General features: G+C 34.4%; 4 protein-coding genes across 6 annotated transcripts; all 4 read left to right on the forward strand.

The window, feature by feature from the left end:
• Positions 1–2,823: 2,823 nt before the first annotated feature.
• Positions 2,824–3,387, forward strand: LOC112095884 (glycine-rich cell wall structural protein 2). Its single transcript, XM_024178517.1, is given in 2 exon segments — positions 2,824–3,262; positions 3,265–3,387. Coding segments are annotated over 2 exon segments (465 nt in total). The 5' UTR covers positions 2,824–2,898; the 3' UTR covers positions 3,366–3,387.
• Positions 3,388–5,699: 2,312 nt separating this feature from the next.
• Positions 5,700–6,553, forward strand: LOC18055706 (alanine and glycine-rich protein). Its single transcript, XM_006453447.2, has one exon. The coding sequence runs from the start codon at positions 5,885–5,887 to the stop codon at positions 6,239–6,241; it is 357 nt and encodes a 118-aa protein (XP_006453510.1). The 5' UTR covers positions 5,700–5,884; the 3' UTR covers positions 6,242–6,553.
• Positions 6,554–11,638: 5,085 nt separating this feature from the next.
• On the forward strand, positions 11,639–13,228 carry LOC18055707 (UDP-glucuronate 4-epimerase 1). Its single transcript, XM_006453448.2, has one exon. The coding sequence runs from the start codon at positions 11,824–11,826 to the stop codon at positions 13,117–13,119; it is 1,296 nt and encodes a 431-aa protein (XP_006453511.1). The 5' UTR covers positions 11,639–11,823; the 3' UTR covers positions 13,120–13,228.
• A 6,535-nt stretch (positions 13,229–19,763) lies between these two features.
• On the forward strand, positions 19,764–23,076 carry LOC18055709 (HD domain-containing protein 2). Of its 3 annotated transcripts, XM_006453450.2 has the most exons (8): positions 19,764–20,056; positions 20,266–20,390; positions 20,503–20,540; positions 21,078–21,188; positions 21,304–21,383; positions 21,746–21,782; positions 22,193–22,234; positions 22,767–23,076. In XM_006453450.2, exons 1-8 carry the CDS (start codon positions 19,784–19,786, stop codon positions 22,829–22,831), a joined length of 771 nt encoding a protein of 256 aa, XP_006453513.1. In that variant the 5' UTR covers positions 19,764–19,783; the 3' UTR covers positions 22,832–23,076. The 3 variants fall into 3 exon arrangements, with proteins under 3 accessions (XP_006453513.1, XP_024048047.1, XP_024048048.1); XM_024192279.1 differs by lacking the exon at positions 21,746–21,782; XM_024192280.1 differs by lacking the exon at positions 22,767–23,076 and having other exon boundaries at positions 21,683–21,782.
• Positions 23,077–25,298: the final 2,222 nt, after the last annotated feature.

A 25,298-nucleotide genomic window follows, 5' to 3' on the forward strand; every position in this document is an offset into this window, starting at 1 on the left:
AATTCATATTTTCCCCAAACAAAAAAGTCCAAGTGGCAAGGTACAACTAACACGTTTACTCCTTGGCTTTTTCACTCTCACTCCCATGCGCAATGGACAATGAGTGAGAGATTTGGAGAAGAATGGGAATCTCTACCCTTCACATGACCAACAGGAATAATTTTTTTTTTTTTTTGCCTTTTCTAATTAGGGTTATTTTTTCAGCCATAAAAGAGTATTTTTGTCATTTTATCGGTCCACAAACGGTCAACCGATGAAAATACCAACAATAAGAGAGGGATATAAAAATACTGTCATACTTTTTATTAAACTGTTATTACATGAAACCTCATCAGAGGTATGTAAAAATAACCTAATAATTATATGTCATCACTGCTCAAGAGTTCCAAACTCGAAGGTGGCCTCCAAAGTTGAGTGTTTGAGTAATAGGACTTGGGTCGAGTTTTTCTAGGCCGAAGGCCAACTCCAAATCATTGTTAACAAGTTCAAACTTTTAAAATTCCGTCTAAATTTTAAATTGGGGTGGGCCTAGGCGGCACTTAGACGGGCCTGAACTTTCAGTAATTTTAAAATAAATTTTTAATACTAAGAGTTATCATCATCATCATCATCTCATCATCCCAACATAAAGCTCGCATGTAAAATACAGACTGTACAAATTTGCCTCGTTATAAGATTAATCCAGGATTACAGGTGCCGGATGTATGGTTGCAGCCATGTGTGGGTCAACTGAAAGAGAACTTATTGTAGTTGGAAACCCATCAACCTTCAGATGGAAATTTTTATTAAAGAAGTAAGTCAGACGAAAGACTGTTGTTACATTGCATTCATACTAACTAAATTGTGGAAGGAGGAAATTCTTTACGAAAGTACGAAAGATACCTGACTTCAATTTATCACATCATTATTCTAATATTATTGGTATCAGATTGCGTCAAAAAACAAGTTAAGACCTTGTTCAGAGTAAATTTTGTGCTCAGTACTCTCTGTATTCTGATTTGCAGATTTCAGATTGCTTCCTCCAGAATGTGTATGGCGGATGATAGATTAGATATACTGATATACTTACTGGTATTTTATTTGGACAAAATGCTGGCTTCAAAACACTCCTTGTTCTTTCAGGTACACGGATCTTTCTTGATTTTCTAACATGAAAATAAATCAGTTCTCTCTCCTTATAAACTAAGTTGGTGAGATATTTGAAAGATGGATTGTTAAACATTTGGAATCTCTCTCCTTATAAACTAACAAGATATTTGCTCTATGTTTAAGTAGTATATAAGAACTTATTAAACATTTGGACGCTCTCTCCTTATAAATTAAGTTTTTAAGACTGAGATCCATTCAATGTATGCAACCAAAAAAAATTCAGAATAATATTACACATCGTAAATTTTTTATTTTAAATGATGTGACATTCATTAATTAATTGGTGAAATAATACAATTAATTTATTTAAATTTTGTAAATAATTATCAACTAATTAATGAATGCTATATTATTTGAGATAATTATTTAGAATAAAAAATTTGAGACTTATCCTTACGTAAAAACTAACAAATCTTTAAAAGAAAATACATATCTAACTTAGACAATCCACTCAGAAACTCAATTGACTCCAATTTTTCAACCTTACTGACCTTGTGACGACGATTGACGCTGAAAGCCATGCCGCACGATACAACGTTGTCATCTTTTGACTATTTTTCATCATACCTCGATCGGCCGCAAGGTCAGTTGATGCTTTCACATTATACCATAGTCGAAAAACTCCATTCTTGTTGGGTTGGTGCATGACGGGAAGGTATGACCAAAAAATTAAAAGTTAAAGCATACCTTATTAAAGAACCAGTAATAGTAGTGTACCATATGTCTTTAACAGTTTTCTTTTACTAAATTAAGCTTAGAAAGGAGATAGGAGTCCGATAACGTGAACTTCAAAATGACCGGTTACATTATTGATGAATTTAGATTCCATCGTCGTCTAGTTATGCTAAATTTTAACAAATTTTGTCACATATGTGTATTCATAGTATTGTACTTGTTTGGGATTGAGGTTGGATAATTGTAATTTAAAAATAACACTATAGTATTTGGTAAATACTAATTAATGTAATTGAAAGTGAAGTTGATTTTATTTTACATTTATATGATGAAAAATCTACTATATCTCTATTAATTTTGTCAAAATTAGTATTTAAAAATTATATTTACTATAACTATTAATTTTTATTTTATAATTATATATTTTTTAATACTTATAGTATAACACCTCAATATCAAACGAGACCATAGATTAAGATCAAATTACCTATAAATTTTTATACAATAACCACCTCTATCACACGCAGTCGCATACGTAAGTTCCGATTAACATAAAACTCAAATCCATTGGTGAAATGGAAAAAAATTTACACTGCCCACAAAATCGCGTCCATGTGCATGTTCTTGTCTCAGGGAAGCTGCATTACTTCAAAATAATAATAATAATGCATCCATCAATTAATGCAGCCATTCATTCTCCACTAATTTTAGTGCGGATCAAATGGGTCGGTAACGTTTTTACAATTGTCAGATTCCTGCAAAATCTGCAAGAACTGGCCTTACCTCGACCACAAGAATCTCCTCTCTCAAAATCCCATAATACCCACGTCACCACTTGCACTTCCACTTCTCTTTTCTCGGTTTCGAAATCAACAAATCTTAAGAGTACTCAATACACGTTTTCGCTTGCAACATTGATCAGCTTCAACAACTATAAATAGCATACTCTCTTAGTCCTTGTCACAGCAAGCTTCCAAGCTCACGGTAATATTCATAGATCGAAGTTGATTAGCAATTTCTGAAGCTCTTGCTTTTGCATTATCTCGTCTTACAGTTTAAGTGTTTCACAAAAAGATGGCTGCACTAAGCCAGTCTTTAGCTTTTGTTGTTTTGCTTGTAACAACTACAGCAATTGTATCCGAGAGCAGGGTTGCAAGAAAGGACTTGGGAATTGATCTTGGAGGTATAGGAGTAGGACTTGGAGCAGGAGTCGGCCTTGGCTTGGGGGGTGGAGGAAGTGGCTCAGGATCCGGAGCCGGGGCTGGCTCAGGCTCAGGTTCCGGGTCAAGTTCATATTCCTCATCTTCATCTCATTCCAGTGCTAGCTCTACCGGTGGTTCAGGCGCTGGCTCTGAAGCGGGCTCCTATGCCGGCTCTCGTGCTGGGTTAGGCTCCGGGGGAGGTCGAGGAAATGGTGGTGGATATGGCCGTGGTGGTGGTACGGTCAGGGTTCTGGAAGGGGAGGTGGGTCAGGCAATGGTGAAGGCTATGGCGAGGGCGGAGGCTATGGTGAAGGTTATGGCGGCGGGGGCTACAACTGAAATTAACTTGTCATCATATATAGCAGCAGTTCAAATTTAAGAATGATTTTGTTGAGTGTATGATATGAATAAGTAGACACATTATATTGTCTACAAGATTATGTGAATGGTTTGCGATTTTCGAAGTGTTGTTTGTGTTTTGTGTTTTGTATTGTGTTTTTTCTACTCTTTGTGATATTATGACATATTATAATATTTAATCTGCCTACTAATTAAAAGATATAGTCTTTTTTAATTATGCATCCACCTGTTAACTTCCCACAATATATTAATTGCAATACATGCAACATTCGGCTAGAAAATTATTACCCATTTTAAGCATTATATATAAGAATTGAACATTAAGAGAATTGATACATTAATGAAACAGAAGAAATTCAACCTATAGGTTTCTTAGCACTTAAGCTTTTTTTAATTTGGGTTAATTAACTGTGTATCAATTATCACAGATCCACACATATCCTAGTTCCTTCGGACGTTTTAGTCGAGTGGTTTCCCTAGTTAATAACATAAATTGCAATCTTCAAAACCCACTAAGCAGGAGATCCGATATATACAAGCAATAAATTTATGCATGGGGGGATCCTCTTTGTTTCAGAATTTTGAGTGAGAGTGAGACCAATCTTTTTCGGAACACATAAATATTGATTCTATAACTTGAAGCATGCGCTAAAATCTGCGCAAGCCAGCAATGATTACTCATTCAATATATTCTCCAACTTTCAGTACGTGGCTGAAATTTCTGACTTCTTTGCATGCTTGAGGGAACTGGACTATTAACGCTGAATTCGTAACACTAACACACACATATATAATTAATAAAATGAAAGAGACTAGTAAGCTATCTAGAGGACAATATTGACAGAAATATTAACCAAAAAAATAAAATAAAAAGAAAAAATAATATATACTAATTCTTGTGGAAGTTCTCATATGTCCAAAAAAATTAATATTGTAAAAAAATTAGATTAGTGGTTTTTTTGGACATTAATAGAAAAATTAATATATTAACTCCTCAGAAGAGTGTTCCACACAAAAATTTATATATATATTTTTGTTTCTATTTTATTTTTTGGGAATAAAATAGAAACGTAACTTAATTTTTTTTCTATCTATTATTGTCTAAAAATAAATAAATATTGGGATGTTTTGAGGTATTTTTAAAAAATACATGGACTAAACTAACATTATCCCCAAAATACAAAAATTAAACGAATTTTTACCCATATTATTAAATATTTTCTAAGGCACGCCTTCTAGAAGATCATTATCCATATTAATTTCTGACGTTGTAGTTGATTTCATCATTCCAATTATACTTATGTTCTTGTGAATCTGTGATAACATATCTTATCCAAATATGGAGATGAGAGTCAATTGAAGGCACTAAGATTACTTAATTAGAACCATTCAAATACTGCTAGATGGTAGATAGATAGTGGAAAAATTCATTACGTTGAGTATCAGGATCTCCTTCTGTATTGCATTGCTTTTTTTTTTTCAATTTTGTTAATCATAACAAAGCTTCAATAATGAAAATTATTAGTGAGTGAGTCATTTAGTGCCCCAAAATCGATCCTGCATAGAGACCTATTTCTGCCCTATCATGGACTCCACTAAGATTTCTAATCTTTTAAGTTTTGCGATCCTTATCCATTTAATTCTAAAGTTGAAAATCCCATTCTATGCTAAATTGAGGTACTAGCTTGTAGCTTTCTCCGTGAAATTTGTGAAAAAGCTGAAGTTCTTCTAAACAATTAACCTTTTAAGTCACAAACTTCTTAAATTTCGAGCTGCTGTAGCTTTACTTCACGATGTAATTCCATGCGTTGATATATCAATCTATGTAACCTACGTACCATATTCATTATAGTAATAGAATGAATTTTTCTAAAAGGCAACACTTGATCTGTTGATCAAACGTTGAACCTCGACATAAAAATACGATTGGAGTGTTAATCCGCCCCCACTATCGTGAACTTTCTAGCATATTCTTTCCCTGTAATTTTGTCGTTAAATAATTGTATTCAGTGCATCTCTGATCCTCTGCAATTCACTAAGAAGTCTCAGCTTTGTGGGATGATCATAAATAATATCATATAGATAACGCCTAATAATCCAAGCAATTAAACATACATATATATACTCCACTATAGTGAGTGGAGAATTCTTCATAGGTCGGCAACATACTCATTATTAAAAACGTGTCCTAACTCTCAGTCTCCCACTTCAATTCTCAGCCTTTCAGAGACCACAGGCTTTTCTCTCTCAAAAGCTTTTTTCATAAAATGGCACATGTCCCTCCACTTTCTCTTACTCTTCGTGCTGCACTCTGCACGCTCACAACTTTTTTCATGGCACTAATTTCACCAACTTCACTACCTATTATTAGAATAAATAGAGCCCAGTCTCTCGTTTCCTTTCTCGCAAAAACTTGCACCTTTGTTGAGTTACCCTAGTATTTCTCTTGTTTGATACATTTTCTTGGACGTTCGCTTCATTCTTTTTCCAAAAAAGGAATGGCCAAATCGATGAAGCGCTTGGTTCTTTTGGGCTTGCTTGTGTTTTCAAGCTTGGCTGCGGTGACGCAAGCCCGTGTGGCTAGAAAGGACCTGGGTATTGACCTGGGTGGGATTGGAGTTGGGCTTGGTGTTGGGGTAGGTCTCGGGTTGGGAGGGAATGGATCGGGCTCCGGGGCGGGTGCCGGGTCGGGATCTGGTGGTGGTGGGTCTAGCTCCAGTTCAAGCTCAGCTTCTTCATCTAGCTCCACTTCCTCTGGATCAGGCGGTGGAGCCGGGTCTGAGGCAGGTTCATCTGCTGGATCCTATGCCGGGTCTAGGGCTGGCTCAGGTTGGGGTGGCAACCGCGGACACTGAAGGAAAGTGACATGCATAATTTTTATAATTAAGCAGTTGCAATTGCGTAATTTTTCCAGAAAAAATTGGAGTAGCTTTTAAGGGATATGATGATCACTATTATGAAAAATGAATAATTTGATGGTTAAGCAGCCGAGTCATGGTATTGTGTTTGAAATTTTGTGTTACGTCTTAAAAAATGTTGTTCGAAAATGTTAATTGAGTATTTGTGTTGTTTGTTTTCATTTACTTCTTGGTATCTACTATTAATGTTAATGTTGTCCATGAAGATGTCCTTTCTATATATATGTCAATTCCAATAAATTTATACAATTGCAGGTTATATTATTTAATATTTAAGCACATCTATTCAGATTCTTTCTTTCTTTCTTTTTTTTCCTATAAAGTGATAAGCAAACACATTAGGAAATGATCTGTAGTTGATTAGTAGTAGAGTTATGGTGCTTAGTCATTTGATCTTGCGTGTAGCATACATGCATGCTTCATGTTTTCCACCATGCAGTCTCATCTTAAATGTTCAGTATATTTACGGATGGTTGATCCATTAATTGCTGACCGTATTTACTTATTTGATCCTTTTGCAAGCCACCAGTGACTGTTCTTTTTGATTGAGTGACAAACAAGGCTTCACAAATTTTTATTTGGTGGAGTTACGGCCTTGACCCAAAAAAAAAAGAAGCTTTTTAATTCTCTCTGCACAAAAAGGATACTAAAGCAACCTCTACTTCCGATTGCAGATTCAGAAAAGCACATGTTCTTGCTGTATGTATATAAAAATATATATAGGCTAAACTCAACAACTCCTCCAGTTTCTTCTATGAAAAGCAAGCAGTTCAAGTTAGGTATATATCCAAATACCAAACAGAGCTAGAACTTAATGCTTGGCTTCGCCTCAAGGCCACGAAAGGTAGTGTATAAACCTTGGCTAGCTTACCAGCTAGTCCCACTGCAGAATCCTAACTCTTTTAATTTGATAACTTCTTGAGTGCGGAGCCGAGAAACTTCAACGCATGATGAAGAAATTTCATCTAAAGTAATGGGTCATCCATCCACTAGATGAAGAAATTACATTATTCATATTTCACAATTTTTTCTTTTTCCTAAGAGATTTTAAGAGCATGTTAGAAGAGTGGCGATTGCACGATACACTCACACACTCTTTCATAATTTTCAAAGTGATAATTTTCAAGTATACATTTTTTTTTTTTGTAGATGACTGCAATTTATACACCAAACACCAAATTTTCATAATTATAAACTTACTTATTACGGGCTCCCGTTATATATGGAACCAAAAAATAAAAAATAAAAATAAAAAACGCTAAAAGTGCAGTATAATTTTGATAGTGACGTTAAAAAGCTCCTAAATAATATTACCTGGACAATGGCGTAGTATAATTTTGATAGTGACGGTGAACTTATGCTGTATGAGTATAAACAAAGCTACACATTACGTTCAAAGTAATTTTTTTGTATTGAATGGGACAGGCTCGTTCCATTGTCTATGCGTGTGTGATGATCACATTAATTCAACGCCATAATCAAAGACATTTCATAGGTACATATATATATATTCAGTCGAGTGAAATAAATTTTATTTTGCATTGATTTTGTTCGTTGAGACTATAATTAATTGAGTAAAAAGAAACAAAAAAGAATGTTTGATGTCAAAACTTAATTAACCACATATAATACGATCTAATTAGCTAATAAAATCGTCCTTGATGGAATGTATGTCGTGCGTATGAATTTAGAACAGTCATAACTTTATGATGAGACGTCGACATTAGAACTAACTTGGAAGATTAATGTCGTTTAACCTAACACAATTTTAATGGAACGAAAATGGTTGAAACCATTGGAAGTGAAGTGATTAACATTAGATGATGTGTAATTGACTGCAGGTGTAAGATAATGACATAATCTCCAGTATGATGTTTGAGAGAACGATGGGAAGTAGTTTAAATGGAGCCTTATTACGTTTATTGAAAATAAAATAATTATATAAATTAAAAGTCAAGCTGAAGATAAATTTTTTAAATGTAAAAATGTAATTGTTTGTCGGTAGCAAGAACATTCCTAAGGTTCAATGAATAATAAAAATATAGACGGGCAAGAGAGTGGCTGAGCACCACAATTTATATCTAAATAAAAATAATGCCAAGCAACAATTTCCTATTCATTAACCTAAAAAAAAAAAAACAGAGAGAGAGAATAAAATAAAATAGCACAATTCTAAAACATTAAAAAATATAAGAATAATTGGAATAGAATTTTGACTTTGAAAAACATAAAAATAAAAATTTTCTTCAACTAACAAAAGTATAATGTATAGATTAGCAAAATGTTTAATAATATAGAAAATTTGTGAAGTCCCTATAGAATTGGAATGATTTTACAAGTTGTTGCAAGATTCTAAAGCAAGTTGTTGATTATTAAGCACTGGAGAGTGAAGTGGGATGCTCCACGTTTTAAATCTTTATTTTTTTTTTCTGCTTTACGTAGCAAATAACAAGAGATTGATGTTCAAGCTATGACGATTAAAATTTACAATAGAAATTAAATGGAAAGTCTCTATGCCATCTCTTAAAGTTATCCTCTCTCTTGCTTCCATGTAATGCAAAACCTTTTTTTTATAAAAAAAAAAAATGTAAACTAAATTGAAATTCAATATTGATACGAGCGAGATTCAAATCTATAGTTCAATAATTGTGTAATTGAAGCTTCAAGTGATAATAAAAAACAAATAAAGAAAGAGCACTAGGGCTATCGAGTATTGATCAAAATTTGATTGGAATTATGCGGTTTGAAAATTTCAAGCAACTAAACCAATTAAAAAAAAAAATGGGATGTCATATTCTAAAAATTAAGCCACAAGACCTAAAATCTACCGCATGAAAATTAAAAAATATATATATTTTGTTTGCAATTCAAGAAACTAAATAAAACTTACATAAACTGATTGAAATTATTGAGTCCATTTAATTTGTCATCGAATGAACGGATACAACAATTATTTAATTCCTCATACTTATAATTAGCGAGTGTATATAAGCCTTGTAAATCTAATATTTCGGATTAAGTTACGGTACCTTATCATCTCAATACATCAAATTAAAATACTTCTTCAAATATAACACGAGGACAATTAAACTCCAATTCATATGTGTATGGTTACACTCAGCTACTGATTTTTTTGAATCTTAAAAAATCGCGATACTTGTGCATAATGGATTAATAAAGATTTTTTTTTTACCTCTATTAATTATAGATCATGAATTTGACACGTGACGGACGGTCTACATTCAACCCATTTCCTTGGTTCAGTTTACAAGATGGGTACCGAGTTAAATGAAAAAACGTGACAATAACTCATTAATAAAATAAAACAATAATCGCAGCCGTAATTGATGAAATTATGAAAATAAATAAATAAATAAATGCTTTATCCTCGAAGCTTCCACGAGGCACAACATCTGCCAGCCAACCAATTTGCCGAAATATAGCTCTCTCTCTCTCTCTCTCTCTCAGTCTCTCTGTCATCAAAGTAAATAAATTCACTTTCATATGGTCCCCACTGCTGGTGGCTAACTGGCATTACCTTTTTTTATTATTATTATTACATAAAGAATCTCAACAAAATTATAAATTAAAATAAAATTACAGTATATATAGGGCTAAGAAATATAAGAGACGTACAAAGAGAGGAAAAGGATAAAACACAAAATTACTAATTTCTGTTTTTGTACACGTGTAGGTGTTCTATTTATTATGCGCCCTAATTATTTGGATGAATAACAGTGAGCCGATTCCACCGGGAGCGCCGTTGTTTCCCGTTTCGGCATTCTCTAGTGGCAAAAACTAACAGCTCAATCCAAAATAAAATATAATAAAAACAACAGCTTGTCACTCGGTGAGTTAATGTGCATCAGTGTCCAGTCACGACCGGTTCTTCCGGTGGGCCAGTAACTCAGCCCGAGTCACTTGGTAACTTCTTCCGAGTACAGCTAATGAATGGTATGAGCGTGGCCTCTGGCTCTACTCCTCATCAATTTAAACCAATGTTATTTATTTAATTTTCTCACTAAAATGTTCCTTCAATTTTCTTCATACCGCGTCATTTAGCATAAGAAAATAACCAAATGTTATCAAAAGTTATTTAATTGAGACTATTAGGTTTAAGTGAATGGTTAGTTAATTACACGGAGTATAAAAACAAGAGAAGTGCATTGTCTCGCTCTACTGAAATTTATGGTATGTAACGAATTACATTTTTATAAAGTCTTATTGGTGGTTATTGAAATTATGTCTTGTCAAAACTCAAATGATTTTTATTCAATCAACTAGCCCCGCATGGCTCTCACGTTCTCATTATTAATTACAACTCAAAATAATTTATTCAAATATCATTCCCACTAGTTTATATATAATTGTGTATCAAAATTTTGCTTACAAGCTTGCCTACTACGAAAGTAAAGGAATAATTAATAATTAAAGTAAAAAAAAAAACACGATTTTCTCCGCACAATCATAGTGTAAAACCTTACTTCAAAATTGCTAAGCACAAAGTTCCTTACTTTTTTTCCAACGAAGCGCGTAGCGTTTTAAATGTGGAAAAAAAAAGTCACACGGTCAAACTGTACCCTACTTTCACTAATCTGATACTCTTTTTTAAGAGTGCAATTCCAAAAAAATAATAATAATAATAGAAGAAAAAATGCAATACCAAATTGATGGATAAGTTTTGAATAAATTACAAGTAAATATATAGTTTTTAAAAGTTTTTCACATTGGTCCTTACCATACATTTTAATTAAATAATATTTTCCCTCGAAATCAATGATTTCTCTGTTATATTCCGTCAATAAGCTAATCCAAGCACTTTTTTTTTAAAAAAAAAATATTAACTATACTACAATTAAAATTTAAAAGTTTATTGGTATTTATACTCAATTATAACACGACCAAAATTTTTTATCAATTTTATTGTATAAATATACCACAGTAATGTTAAGAGAGACAAATCTGCTCACCCGCAAATATAAATTAAAAGCAGGAGTCCTAGAGACTCTCTCACTTGCTCTACGATAAACTATTAAACGGATTCATAATAGAATTTGGTGGTATGTACTCCTGTAAAAATTTATAAACTGTATGACTGCGTGTGATTTTTCAGCGACTCAGGGACCCTATTGTCATTATCCAAAATAAAGAGTAATTTAAAATCCAATTGATAATCCTCAGTAATTATCTGTCCTCATAACTACAAACAAAATACCATAAGTAGTGAACAGTTGTTTTGGTGATTATATTCTCTTTCCTCCAATCTGGCCGTCCCTCTCGAACGCGTTCACTCACGCGTAGGCCTGTCGCCTTCTCTTTCCCCATTCTATATTTAACCTTCACATGCCCCTTCTCTTTCTCTTAGGTGCAGCCCCCTCAATTTGCTCTGCATCTATAACTGTCACACCATTTCAATCCAATCCAAAACCAAATCCAACCCGGTTTCACCTTTCCTTCTAAACAAACAAACCAACCCCGAAAAGGGAAAATAATAAAAGATTCGAAGATTCTAGAGAAAAATGCCGTCTTTAGAAGAGGAGCTGTTCCCGTCGACGCCGGGGAAATTCAAGATTGAAAGATCCAACACTATGAACCGCCAGTTTCACCGGTGTTTCACCTCAACGAGTACCATGTTCTTGTGGGCTCTTTTCTTGGTTGCTTTAACGGCGTCGTATTTGAGTTTTCAGTCTTTTGTCGATTCCGGTAGCCGGTACTTTTCCGCTTCTTGGGGAGGTATCCAGTGGGAGAAACATGTCAGGAGTTCCGCTCAGATCCATCGGTCTGGTGGGATGTCGGTGCTGGTTACCGGTGCAGCCGGTTTCGTTGGGACCCACGTGTCTTTGGCTTTAAAGAAACGCGGAGACGGCGTCGTTGGACTCGACAATTTCAATAACTACTACGATCCCTCATTGAAGAAGGCGAGGAAGGCTTTGTTGAACAACCATGGCGTTTTCGTAATTGAAGGTGATATCAATGACGCGAAATTATTAGCCAAGCTCTTTGACGCTGTGGCTTTTACGCACGTGATGCATTTAGCGGCTCAAGCCGGTGTTAGATACGCGATGCAGAATCCCCACTCGTACGTGCACAGCAATATCGCTGGCCTCGTCACGCTCCTTGAGGCTTGCAAATCAGCCAATCCTCAGCCGTCGATTGTGTGGGCCTCGTCGAGCTCAGTCTACGGCTTAAACGAGAACGTCCCATTCTCCGAGGCTGATCGGACGGACCAGCCAGCTAGTCTTTACGCGGCTACCAAAAAGGCCGGTGAAGAAATTGCTCACACCTACAATCACATTTACGGCCTCTCAATTACCGGGCTGAGGTTTTTCACCGTGTACGGACCCTGGGGCCGACCCGATATGGCTTACTTCTCGTTCACGAGAAATATTCTCCAAGGCAAACCAATCACGGTTTATCGTGGGAAGAATCACGTCGACTTGGCACGAGATTTTACTTACATTGACGATATCGTGAAGGGTTGTTTAGGTTCGCTGGATACCTCGGGTAAGAGTACCGGGTCGGGCGGAAAGAAGCGGGGTCCAGCACCGTACCGGATCTTTAATTTGGGGAACACGTCACCGGTCACGGTACCTAAGCTGGTGAATATATTGGAGAGACACCTGAAGGTAAAAGCCAAGAAGAATGTAATCGAAATGCCTGGAAACGGCGACGTCCCGTTCACGCATGCGAATATCAGTTCGGCCCAGAAGGAGTTTGGGTACAGGCCCACGACGGATTTGCAAACCGGCTTGAAAAAATTTGTTAGGTGGTATCTCTCATATTACGGCTATAATCGTGGCAAACGTGTAAATTAATTTTTTTTTCCTTTTATGTTTTTTGCGTTTTACCTTCTTTTTTTTCTTTGTTTTTTTGGGTTTTCGCGCCGGGGGAGGTGGGGGATTAGAGGGGTTTTTTTTTTTTTTTTTTTTCCTTAAAAAAAAAAACGAAAGGAAAAGAAAACGTTGTAAGGTGAAAAAAAAAAGAAGAAAAAAAGTGACACAATTATTCTTTTCTTTGGGGGAATGGTAAAATGTGGTTCATCCCTCTGTAGTTTCTTTGTTTTTGTTTTCTTCACTTTGTTCCATTTCTTTTGTGTAAGTAAAGGAAAAAAGAAAGCTTCAGATTTCATAGTCGGACACTAACTCTTTGATTTGATTTTTTGCCTTTATTCTTTTTCTTATGATTTATTATTGCATTTTCTTTCTGTCAAGCATGAAGTAGCTATGGATACAAATGCGAATCAAATCCAATCTACTACTTCAATCAGATTGTACAGTTCAATTCAGTGGTTGAAATTAGCATATTTAGGGTCGATTTTACCCGACAATTTGTTAATTATTTCTTGTACGGATTACAAAATTTTGAGCTCATCCGTTTATATATTACATAGAAATTGATCACTGGAGAGTATATTGAACCGAGATAGTGCAAATTGGATTAATGTTAAATCTAATACGGCTTGAATAGAGTGTGCATTTCCAAGTTATTTTGAATAAATGTAGAGAAATTATAAAATTGAGTTGCATTTTTTTTATTTTAATCGTAATTTCATATTTCAATAAAATTGCAGCATGGATGTTTATTTTATTTTATTTTTCTTTTAATTTTTTGGATTTATTGATTAGCAATTAGAATGAGATAGGAGAGCCTCTTTAACAATGAAGGGATAAGTAACTGGAGACAGCTAAGGGAGAAAAGGACAGCGAAGGATACCGTGACATACGGTTGGTACAGGGTCCCACTAATTGTATCCGAAGCGTAAATTCGTACGGTAACCGTTCGATTCGACGAAAAACTTTTGGTCAAACCTGATCTTGTGATCCAGACTGAGATCTAAGCTTTGCTTGCCGACAATGAATGAGGTTCTCTAAATGGGCCACTTTGATTGTAGTGGCTTTGGCCCACTGATGTATTGTTTCTCTGTGCCACCTTTACCCCTTTTCTTTCCTCTCATCTTTGGCGTTTGTCGTGGTGTGACTGGCGTCGGCATGTCGTTTTCTGCAATTGTTTGTTTGCTAAGTCTACCCCCAACCACGGCCGTAACAGCGGCTTAAGATAATGTAAATGAAAATGGGAATGGAGTAATGACATCTGGATCCTTGATTTTTAACATAATCTTAACCAAGGAATTTTTTTTTTTTTTTTTTGTGTGCCTTGTGTTGGTCCCTGCTCACGTAGCATTCAAATGATTGATTTTATTAGTAAATTCATATGGTCAAGACGGAACTAAGGCCTTATGCCCAACTTAAATTTTAGAGAAAAATAGATTAAATTGAAATTTTACTTCTGGCATACTCAAGTATATATAGTTTCTTAGTTTTAGTTCTCATATTTAGCCTCGCCGTCTTATTGATTTTATGATATAGTTTACTAAAAATTTATCATTTCTATAGTATAACTTTTGTTGAACCAAAATTCAAATTCTACCATTGCATACGATAATTTTTTACAAGATCCATTTCGTTTATATTAGGACTTAAAGCTTATTGTTGTGTTCTTAAAAATCAAATAGGTTGGTAATTGGACTTTCTAACTTTTTTATTTATTTTTCAAGTTGAGCTTGGGATGCCTTATTTTCTTTCATTGTCATCCTTATAATTAGATATGACAAAAATCTCTACAGATTGGGATTAAAGTTTTGTTTTTTTCCTAATTTCTCTTCAGATTCAAGCTTCAAAGATGACAATTTCATCCCAAACTTGCTCAATCCTATCCTTAGATAGGTACATGTTTGAAAAAAAATACATACCATGTCTTTGTTTGTGATTTTAGTGAATGCATGATGAAGACATGTGTTATTATCTCAATTTTTTTTTTTAAAAAAAAAAGTGGTGATATGTCAGATCCCTATTTGTGTTAACACGCTCGACTTCAAAAATTAATTACAAGGCTGGTGTTAAGTTGCATAATTATATAACAAACACTATGCGAATAAGGGTAAGGGCCATTAGATTTGAAGAGTAAAACTCGAACGGATGAAAATGAAATGAACGATAAAAGAGAAGTGATCAGAAATCGGGGAAATTGGTTAAGAAAACTGCTTGACTAGGTTCACCTCTAATGCCCTGATTTATGATCAAACATTGCAGCTTCGATTATTTAATTTAAACTAATTTTCAGGGGGAAGGGACCATGAAACGTCCTTGGAGCTTGCATCAATGGAGTAAAAGATTGATGCATTGTTGGTGACTACTTTCAATGTTGCACAAGCAGTGAAGTAGCCTCTGCTTTAGCAAAAACGTTCTCTACATCTTCATCATGTTTTTTTTTTTTTTCAAAAAACCACACCGTTTCTTGGTCCCCAATTAGTCCACATCAAAAATTATAAGGGATTCTTTCTTGCGCTGGTTGATGAAGAGGCAACATAATGTGTTCCAGTCATTTAATCTAATTTCTCAGCAAAAAAAAATTAGAATGAATCTAATAATTTTTTTTTTTTTTTTTTTTTGCAGAGCAGGATCTCAAACTGCATCTTTCACAGGCTTCAAATGGACAACAAAACTCTCTTGTTTGAGCATTTGGCAGCAAATCAGATACAGCTCTCCATAAAAAATAACAAAACGTTAAAAAGGGCAAATGAAATTACATTGCTTTTTGGGTGACACCGGCAATAAGATAAATTATTCCTCTTTTGACTTATTTTTTTCAACCGGATACAAACCGCTCCAATTGGTAAAATTAGAATTATAAGCAATTGATTTGTTTATCAATTTCTTTAATATTTTTTAATGCTACGTAAAGTAACAAGATCCAGAAGAGAAAGTACACATGATTTTGAGGGAATATATCACCATCCTAAAAAATAAAAATTGACGTATTTGTTTATTTTCTTTACTTCTTAATTTATTTATGAAAAAGGCAGGTTACTGTTTACATCCGCCGACAGTCGGTGGGGGCCACGTGCAATTGGGGAACATGTGGACCTTGTTTGGCAGGCGATAAACAAAGGAAAGGATAATCAAAATCTATATAATTGGGGGTGAACGAATTTTAGGATCATAAAAATTTATATACCATAATTGTCAAAACTATTCTTAAAATATTTCAATCACCGACATATTTTTGGCTCAAACTTTGATAATATCTACATGTGAATTTGTTTTCTGGATTGTCGTTCAATTTCTCATGATTAAAGTTGATCAAAGTCGGTGGGCATTTATTTTTTCTTTTAAAAGAAAATGAAATTTCATAACCAATTGAGTGCAAAAAAATGTTCAATAATTCAAAAAGAAAAAATAGCTCGTTTTTATTTTTTTTTTTATTGTCAAAGAATTGAAATTCTATGAGTATCTAATCAATCAAATTATATACATTTATAATTCTTTTTTAAATGAAACATTTTCATTTTATTAAAACAACGATATCAATAATAGGGTCTAGCTATGTTACAACTGCGGTACGGTACCACAGTTGCTTTCAGTCATTGAATTCAACTAATGCAATTGTACAATTGTGCATCCAATAGTTGGTTGCAACTGTGGTACCATACCATAGTTATAACATATTTTACCCTCAATAAGATACAAAACAACACATATTTTAATACATTAGAAATCATAATTTTTTAATTTGTTAACATACATAAATATGTAATTTTAATTTTTTATATTTTACTGATATCCATATTTTAATAAACTAAATATGTCTTCACTAAAAGATGATACACACGGAGTGTTATATATATATGTGTGTGTGTATGTGTGTGTAGTGTGTCAGTAAAGTAATTTTAGAGGTAAGAGGCTGTGGCATCCATTGTGAGGCCAGCTCCATCGGGTTAGCATTGAGCTGGTTTTATGCCTCTTGCTTTTCAGTTGCATGGATGAGACGGTGTTAGGATTTTTTTTTTTTTTTTACTTTTATTTTATTGCCATTTAAATGCATTAGAAAGTATACAAAGCAATTAGTGATTCTGTTGTCTCATTTGATTGATTATGGGATTTGCAGTCCTTTATCGTGCTTGATATAATGCTTTGGTAATTTAGAAGAGAGTAGAGCTACCGGCACCCCATTAATTTCCTTAAAAAAACAATTTATTTTCTGAGTACACCCTATAACCACTTTTCAAAAACCTCTAGTTAATTTCAAAATTTCCCTCATATCTTTATTTTTTTATTTCAACTACTCCTTTTTAATCTTAACCTTTTCATTTTCCAATTTTAAAGGAAAAAGAAAAAACATAGTTGCAATCGCTCCTGACAATATTATCTAACAATCAATGTTTCTTGTTGAGAAATGAGAACCTAAGTATAATTGATCCATGCCCAAAAAGAGAAGATTGGTGGGCTGTCCTCCCACTTAAGAGCTATTGATATAGATCCTAATTAAAATAATTGTACAGTGAGAAATTCTTATTATTTAAATTATTTAACCCCTTTTGATATCATACTGATCTACCAACGATTTGCTCAATTTGAGCTTAGGTATAATTGATTCGTTACCGCTCAACCTAGGTTTATGCACTATCTTATTATATATAAAGAAGAAAGAAAGATCATAAAATAGATAAGCGAGATAAAAGATCACGACCCAAAAAAAAATCGAGGTAATAGACAGAGAGAGTGGTACTTGGAAAAGAAGAAGAATGAGGTTAGTTTTGAAATAAAAATTGGAGTCCAAAATTACTTTGAAATTACAATTTATTTTAGGGTGTGACGAGAAAAAGAATTATTTGAGGAAATTAGAGGCGTGCCAATAGCACCACTCTTGAGATCCAATTGGACCAAGAGAAATATATATATATGATTATATAATTCGGTATAATTTCTTAAATAACAATGATGCAATTACAGAGTTGTGGTCATATTAGCAAAGAGCAATTGGTTCAACAGAAACCACATTGAGAAACCAAAAATCAAGTCCAACAGAAGAAACATACCACATTAATTAAGTTCAACCATGGATTAACTTGTAAACTAAATTCGCAAAAATAATATCCATGAAACGTTCTGAAACATCCATTTATTATATCACCATATAAAAACTTTAACTTCAACATTCGAACCGCCAAAATTAAAAACATCCTTTTCTGGCAAATCACGAAAAAAACTTGCAAGTCAAAACCATGGCTAAGATCAACAACTTCTGCTTCATGGCAACATTATTGTTCTTAGCCATCATTATGATATCGAATACTTACGCATACAAAGAAGAAATCATTGAAATAGACATCAACCCGGCACTTGAACCCGAGGGCTCTTACATAATTGATGTTGAATCCAATGAATTCTCATTTCCGCCGGAGGCAGCTAACATCGATTTTTTACAAAAAATGTACCAAGAAAATGACGAGCGATTGCAGCGAAAACATTTTTGTGTACATGTTTGATGATGTCGAAGTGAACAGAACTTGCTGCCTGGAGCTTGTGCAAATGGGAGAAGCTTGTCACTTTGCATTGGTTGAAAATGTTTTCTCATCGCCTGTGTACAAAGCAAATGCAAATTCAGGTCTTCTGAGGAGCAGAAATTTGTGGAATCAATGTGCAATTCTTGCAGATGAGTATGACTAAGGTTAGGGTCTTTTGTTATCAATAATGTTATTTTGATTAGATCACATAAATTTTAGAAGACTTGTGATGTTTGATCCACATATTTTATCTTACCTGTCCTCCTTTATCAATTAACCCCTCTAGAATTTTTATAATAATATTTATTTTTCAGTGTACCCCATCTAATCTCTCAATAGACTTATTATTTTTCTCACATTATAAAATTGTCTACTTATAAAGAAATTAATTTCCTTTAATTTCCTTATATAAGTTGTAGTATTTCTCGTTGAATAAGTTAAGCTCCAAATAAGAAATTATTCATTCTTTAACTACAAATCCTCTAAAATAAAAAAAAAAAATCTAATTTTTATTGGAAATGAAGACATATTTCCTAACACGTCATTCGTAAAGAACACGAAGATGGCCAATTGAACACTTGAAAGAAGATCATAATGTAAGAAGATCTGGCACCCTTACTGCTTTTTAGTGACAAACTCATTTGAAAGAAGATCCACTCTCACTAGAGCATTATAATTGATCTCATTAGAATATTGAATAGAGTAAACCCAACTAATTTTTATCTTTTAGTTTGAGTCCATCATGAATGGAACGGGCCAAACAAGGAATTCACTTTAGTTCTCTCTAGGCTCTAGTTATCCCCACTGGGCTTCAGTGGCATGGTTTCGGGCTTCAAAACCGCATAAGTGCCTAAACGGCTATAGAAGGTTTCCAGTATTGACTGCGCGATACTCATCTAGCGCAAAATCATCAGCGAAACAAGAACATCGAACTTAACTGGGGCCCAAATGGGATGCCCTTAACTTTGACGTGGACGGTTGGGATCTAACTCGTAGACCATTCACTGCCAACTAGCATATACCGAATCTTCTCCACCCTTTTTCAAATCCAATTATTTCTTGAAAAAAAAAATGAATATCCAAAAGCTTAACAGCACGTACAAAAATGAAATGATAAAAAAGATAAAGCCGAAGAAATGGGAAGCGGAAGCCGTGGACTGTTGCTCTGTAAATCATCGTCGTCACTCGTGTTCTTAATACCTTCATTCACTTGCAATAATCTCAGATTCAACAAAACAATCGCCAGTTCCAGAGCTCATCGAATGGCCACGGAAGCTTCGTCGTCATCCTCATCCGTCACCGGCGGTGACAGCATCAATCCTCTCGCTTCCTCATCTGTTAACGGCGCTGCTTTCTCTTCTTCCTCTTCGTCCGTGATCGACTTCCTCTCCCTCTGCCACCGCCTCAAAGTATTGTTTATACTATTTTTTTTGCTATTTCTTTGTATATTTTATAATATGATTTGAAGAACACTCAATATTACGTATTGAATACAGGATTCGATGTTTCATTTCTGGGAGCTGAAGTTTCAAGTTTTGTTTTATTAGCAATTAAATGCTGCATTATTTATTTGTTTATTTTTTAAATTCTCGTTTTTTTGTGATTCGTCTTTTATTAGACAACGAAGAGAGCAGGATGGGTAAAGAGAAATGTTAACAATCCAGAATCGATAGCTGATCATATGTACAGAATGGGATTGATGGGTCTCATTATGGCTGACATTCCTGGCATTGACCGAGACAAGTTACGGAATCTATTCCTTTTGCTTTTGTCCATTTTCCTTCTCACTTGAACTATTCGATAAAAAGGGGTACCGAATAGTTTTTTTGACATTCTTTGGTTTTGTAATTTTCAGGTGCATTAAGATGGCAATTGTTCATGACATTGCGGAAGGTGATTAAATCTCTCTCACTCCCACTACATTCCCTTCTTCCCTCTTTTTTTAACATGGTTAGGAACTGCTCCACTCAAGGAAATATCTGGTTTCATAATGGCATTATGAGACCCTAATCATTTTCATTGAAAGTGATGTGAGATCGTTAGAGTGCATGCCACTTTAGAACTTTTGGTAGCTCCTATTACTACAACTCATGGTTTTCTGACTTATTGTACTTAGAATTTTAAATAGGAGAATTTGAGGCCTTGTAGAAAGTACATGTTACACCGTTAATATCCTAGAAGCTTTTGATTTGGTTTTGGTTGTAGTGCAAATGGTTTGGATTTATGATTTAGAAATACTTTTGTTCTAATTTAACCTGTTTACTGGTTTAGCTATACTAACCCAATTTTTGGGTGTAATGAGTACTTGTTAAAATCCATGATTTGCATCGGTGATGACGCAGACTTTGGTTATTGTGTGTGTTGTTCTTTAATTTTTTTTCTCAACTTGAGTTTTGAGTTGGTTTCTGACATTCTTATTTGCATAAATAGCTATTGTTGGGGACATTACCCCTTCAGATGGAATTCCAAAGGAAGAAAAGAGTCAACGAGAGCGAGAAGCTATAACCTACATGTGCAAACTATTAGGAGAAGGGGCAAGAGGTACGTCTCTCTCTCTCTCTCTCTAACATTCGCAGACTTACCTTATGTTCGTTTGCCCTAAAATGGATTACTGTTTCACATTGCGTAACTGGTGAATTTGATATGCAAATTGCAGCCAAGGAAATAGATGAGTTGTGGATGGAGTATGAAGAAAATTCTACTGCAGAGGCCAAAATAGTCAAGGACTTTGACAAGGTATAGTAGGCTTTTCTATTCCCTTTGTTTAGTGATTTAACTATGGCATTATATTTGATTTCAAGTTCATTTCTTTTAAAGCTAATAAATATAACACTTACTATTGTTCTTGCTAACTAGTTAAGAATTTGATTGCTGTGTCATAATCTGATTTCCAGCAAAATGACAGTTTTTTCATTAATTATTTCATAACCCATGGCTGTTGCGATGGTTTTCATTACAGTTGAGGTTAAGCTGTCCTCCCTCAATTTCATTCATGCTGAGATAGCTGATAGATTATGTTTGTTCTTCATTGGTAGTTTGTTTCTACTGGTTACTGGATAATCCGATTTGGTCATATCATTTTTTTTCTCTTTTACTAGGCGGAGATGATACTTCAAGCGGTAGAGTACGAAAATGGTGAGGCTCCTGTCTTGACTTTTAGTTCACTGCTTAATACTTCTTTTGAGGACAGGAATTATCGACATATTCTTGTAACAATTAAGATATTCACTTCTTCCACCCTTCCTGCATGAAAGAAATAAGAAAGACATGAATCTTTTCACTTTTAAGTGATCTATTGCATTAGATAATCGACAGAATTGAGCCAGTGCAGAGGACAGTTGGAATCAACATCCTCAGACAACATGCGGATTTATTGTATACTGTTCTAGTTTTAGCATTATATGGAACTGATCAAGAAAGTTGATTGCCCTCTTTGCTTGTTACTTTTATTTGATAACAGATTATTATGAATTGAAATTAGTATGGTTTACTTGTATTGCTATTTACTTGACATGGAATCTAAATTTGATCCTGTCTTCATGCAGAGCAAGGGAAGGATTTGGAGGAGTTTTTCCAGTCAACTGCTGGTATAAATTTCTGAACTGCTTTATTACTTCTTCTCTAATTGGTTATAAAATTTTGTTATCTTTGTTTTGAATTTAAAGGCTAGTGTAGCCCATTTGGAGGAGTAAAACAAAAATATGCACTCACCATGTAATTCCAAACTGACCCATTTAATTTGCCATGTTACTTTAATAAACTGAATTAGCATATGGTGTGAATTTGAGACATGGCATTGCATCTAGCTATATGATCTCACTAGATTTCTTGGGGACAAAAAACTTTTTGATAGAGACCAAGTGTAATTTCCATGTGAAGTTGCATTGTCAGTAGCGCTGAAGATTATCATAATGTAATACTAGAGTTAGATTTGCTGTTGAACTGTTTACAAGATTAAATATAATAAGATAAAGTGTTAAAATATTAGTCAGCAAGCCTTAATGCTTTTTATGTTAAATAATTATTGGGCTTTGAGAGTATTTAGAATTCCAAGCAAAGCCTACACATCTGCATGTCAATTCACCTCTTACTCTTACAAATGTGTGCGGATTTTTGCAGGAAAGTTTCAGACTGAATTGGGGAAAGCTTGGGCTGCAGAAATTGTTTCAAGGAGAAAAAAGTGAACTAATTTTCATAAGAAGGCCTTAGTTGAAATTTTCAGATAGTTTTTGACTTGTTCATGTTACTCGAGGGCCAATCCCTGTCCTGAATTATTGCCTCGATCTAATTGTTAATTTCATTATAAGCAAAATTTTGCAGCAGCTAGTTTGTAAGCCTCTATTCCTTTTACCTCTCCTGTATGGATATTGTGTTTTATTATTATTATTATTTTTTTGGTAATATAACGATCAGCCAGAAAAAATGATGTTCCATTTCAGAGTTATTGTAGCAATTTGAAGAAATTGGCATTGTCGAAGTGACAGGAATTCTCTATCCCCATCTCTCTCTATCACTCTATGTTATTTTAAAGCCTAATAACACCCTACTTTCTAGCTAATGGCAGATGGTTATGAATTATTATATTTAATACATTATGCATCTGGTCGTAGTCAGTGGTGGCGCCAGAATTTCAATCTAATAGGAGTTACATTCTGCCAGTAATATGCTGTAATCAGGGAAGTATTCAAGAATTCCGTCTGGGCAAATTTAATATATAATACAATTTTAAGAGTTTAGTTAATCGCATTATTTAGAAAAATAATGATATTTGTCGATATAGGGCTCGTGACAGCACTAGAAATGCACTATATAATGTCATTTTAGCTAATGAAACAATCAAATAATGTGAAAGCAGCTAGGCATTAAATAGTCCAATAAAATACATTAATAAGCTTTAATTAAATTTCCCTTTACTCGTTAAAAAAATTTATGAAATTTCTTCGAATTAACACAGTTTGATAAGTAACGAGATAGGAAAAAGCCTCAAAGTTTGATTGAAATAATAAATTGACTGAACAATAGAACGAATAGAAATTTACCTGTGTATGTGAAAGCCTGAAGAAGTGGGAAATTTACGAAAATAATCATAAAATTTTTGCTATTTTCATAATTAACCCTCTCAACTTTTTCCTATCAACATTAGCCAAACACACGTTTTTCTCCCCAAATTACCCTTCTTTACAAACCAAAAATAACTTTCTTTCTCCCCTTTCGTCAAACCAAAGCCAGCTTTCCACTCTTGAATCATCAACCAACGGCGACGGTACAAGGCAACGATAAAAGTGAAATCCGATCATAATCTATCAGGATCCAACACTAATCGGCATCACATAGTGGTATGAGTTATTTTCTGAACTTGCTCGAGAGTTTCAGTGAACTGCGAGTCGGGGTGAATTTGGCGACAGGCTGCCTGTCGCACCAAAACTTAGTGCGACAGGTAGAGCTGGCAAAATTTGACACGACCCGATTACCCGACACGAACACGACATAAATAAATGGGTATGGGTCGTTAAATTTAACACGATTATTAAATGGGTCGGGTCCGGGTCAACACGATTTTTTTCCGTGTCGGGTTTGGGTTAAAATTCTTGACCCATTTACCCGATCAATGACCCGATTATATTTTCTATTTTAAAATAATTTACATATTCTTATAATTAAAACTCAAATATTAGAGATGATTTTCTTTTTTTTTATTCTTTAAAAGGATGAATATAAACACAATGTTTTATTTATAAAATTTTACATACATTTAGAGCTTCAATAGTGTAAATGTGTAAAAATTGATAGACATGTATATTTCATAATATTGATATATAATATTATATATATATATATATATATAAAATTAAAACCTCAATAGTGTACATGTGTAATATATTGGTAGATATGTATATTTTATAATATCGATAAATTATGTATGTATGTATTTATGTACATACGTATATATGATAGTGTGTAAATATTTGATGTAACTTTTGTTCAATATATAGATATTAAACGGGTTATTGGGTAACCCGATTATTTTTCCGTGTCGGGTTTGGGTCTCAATATTTTGACACGATTATTAAATGGGTCGGGTTTGGGTCGACCTAAATTTGACACGACACGAAACTGACACGACACGAACACGACCCGATGACCCATTTTGCCAGCTCTAGCGACAGGCACCTGTCGCACCAAGCCTTAGTGCGACAGGCACCTGTCGCACCAAAACTTGGTGCGACATGCACCTGTCGCACCAAAACTTGGTGCGACATGCACCTGTCGCACCAAAACTTGGTGCGACAGGCACCTGTCGCACCAAGCCTTGGTGCGACAGGCACTTGTCGCACCAAGCCTTGGTGCGACAAGCACTTGTAATTTGGTGACCATTGTATTCGGCTTTTGTAATAATGAAGCTCGAAATATGACGAAAAAAAGGGCGGGATGGGGGGAAAAATATAAAAAGAATGCATTCACATTTTGATGATTGAACCTGAAGAAAAGAACGTGATTGAATTATAAAGTGGTTGGACAGAGATATGCCAGCAAACGAAATCGTCTATTCCAAACTTCAATAATTTCTTTCCTCCATGCTTCTCAGACCAACAGGAGCCACCTTTGTTATCGTACTCAATCTGGATGGAGTCGATGCCAGCTCCATGAGCT

The sequence above is a fragment of the Citrus clementina genome, unplaced genomic scaffold (assembly GCF_000493195.1).
Source record: "Citrus clementina cultivar Clemenules unplaced genomic scaffold, Citrus_clementina_v1.0 scaffold_1, whole genome shotgun sequence".
Taxonomy (NCBI): Eukaryota; Viridiplantae; Streptophyta; class Magnoliopsida; order Sapindales; family Rutaceae; genus Citrus; species Citrus x clementina.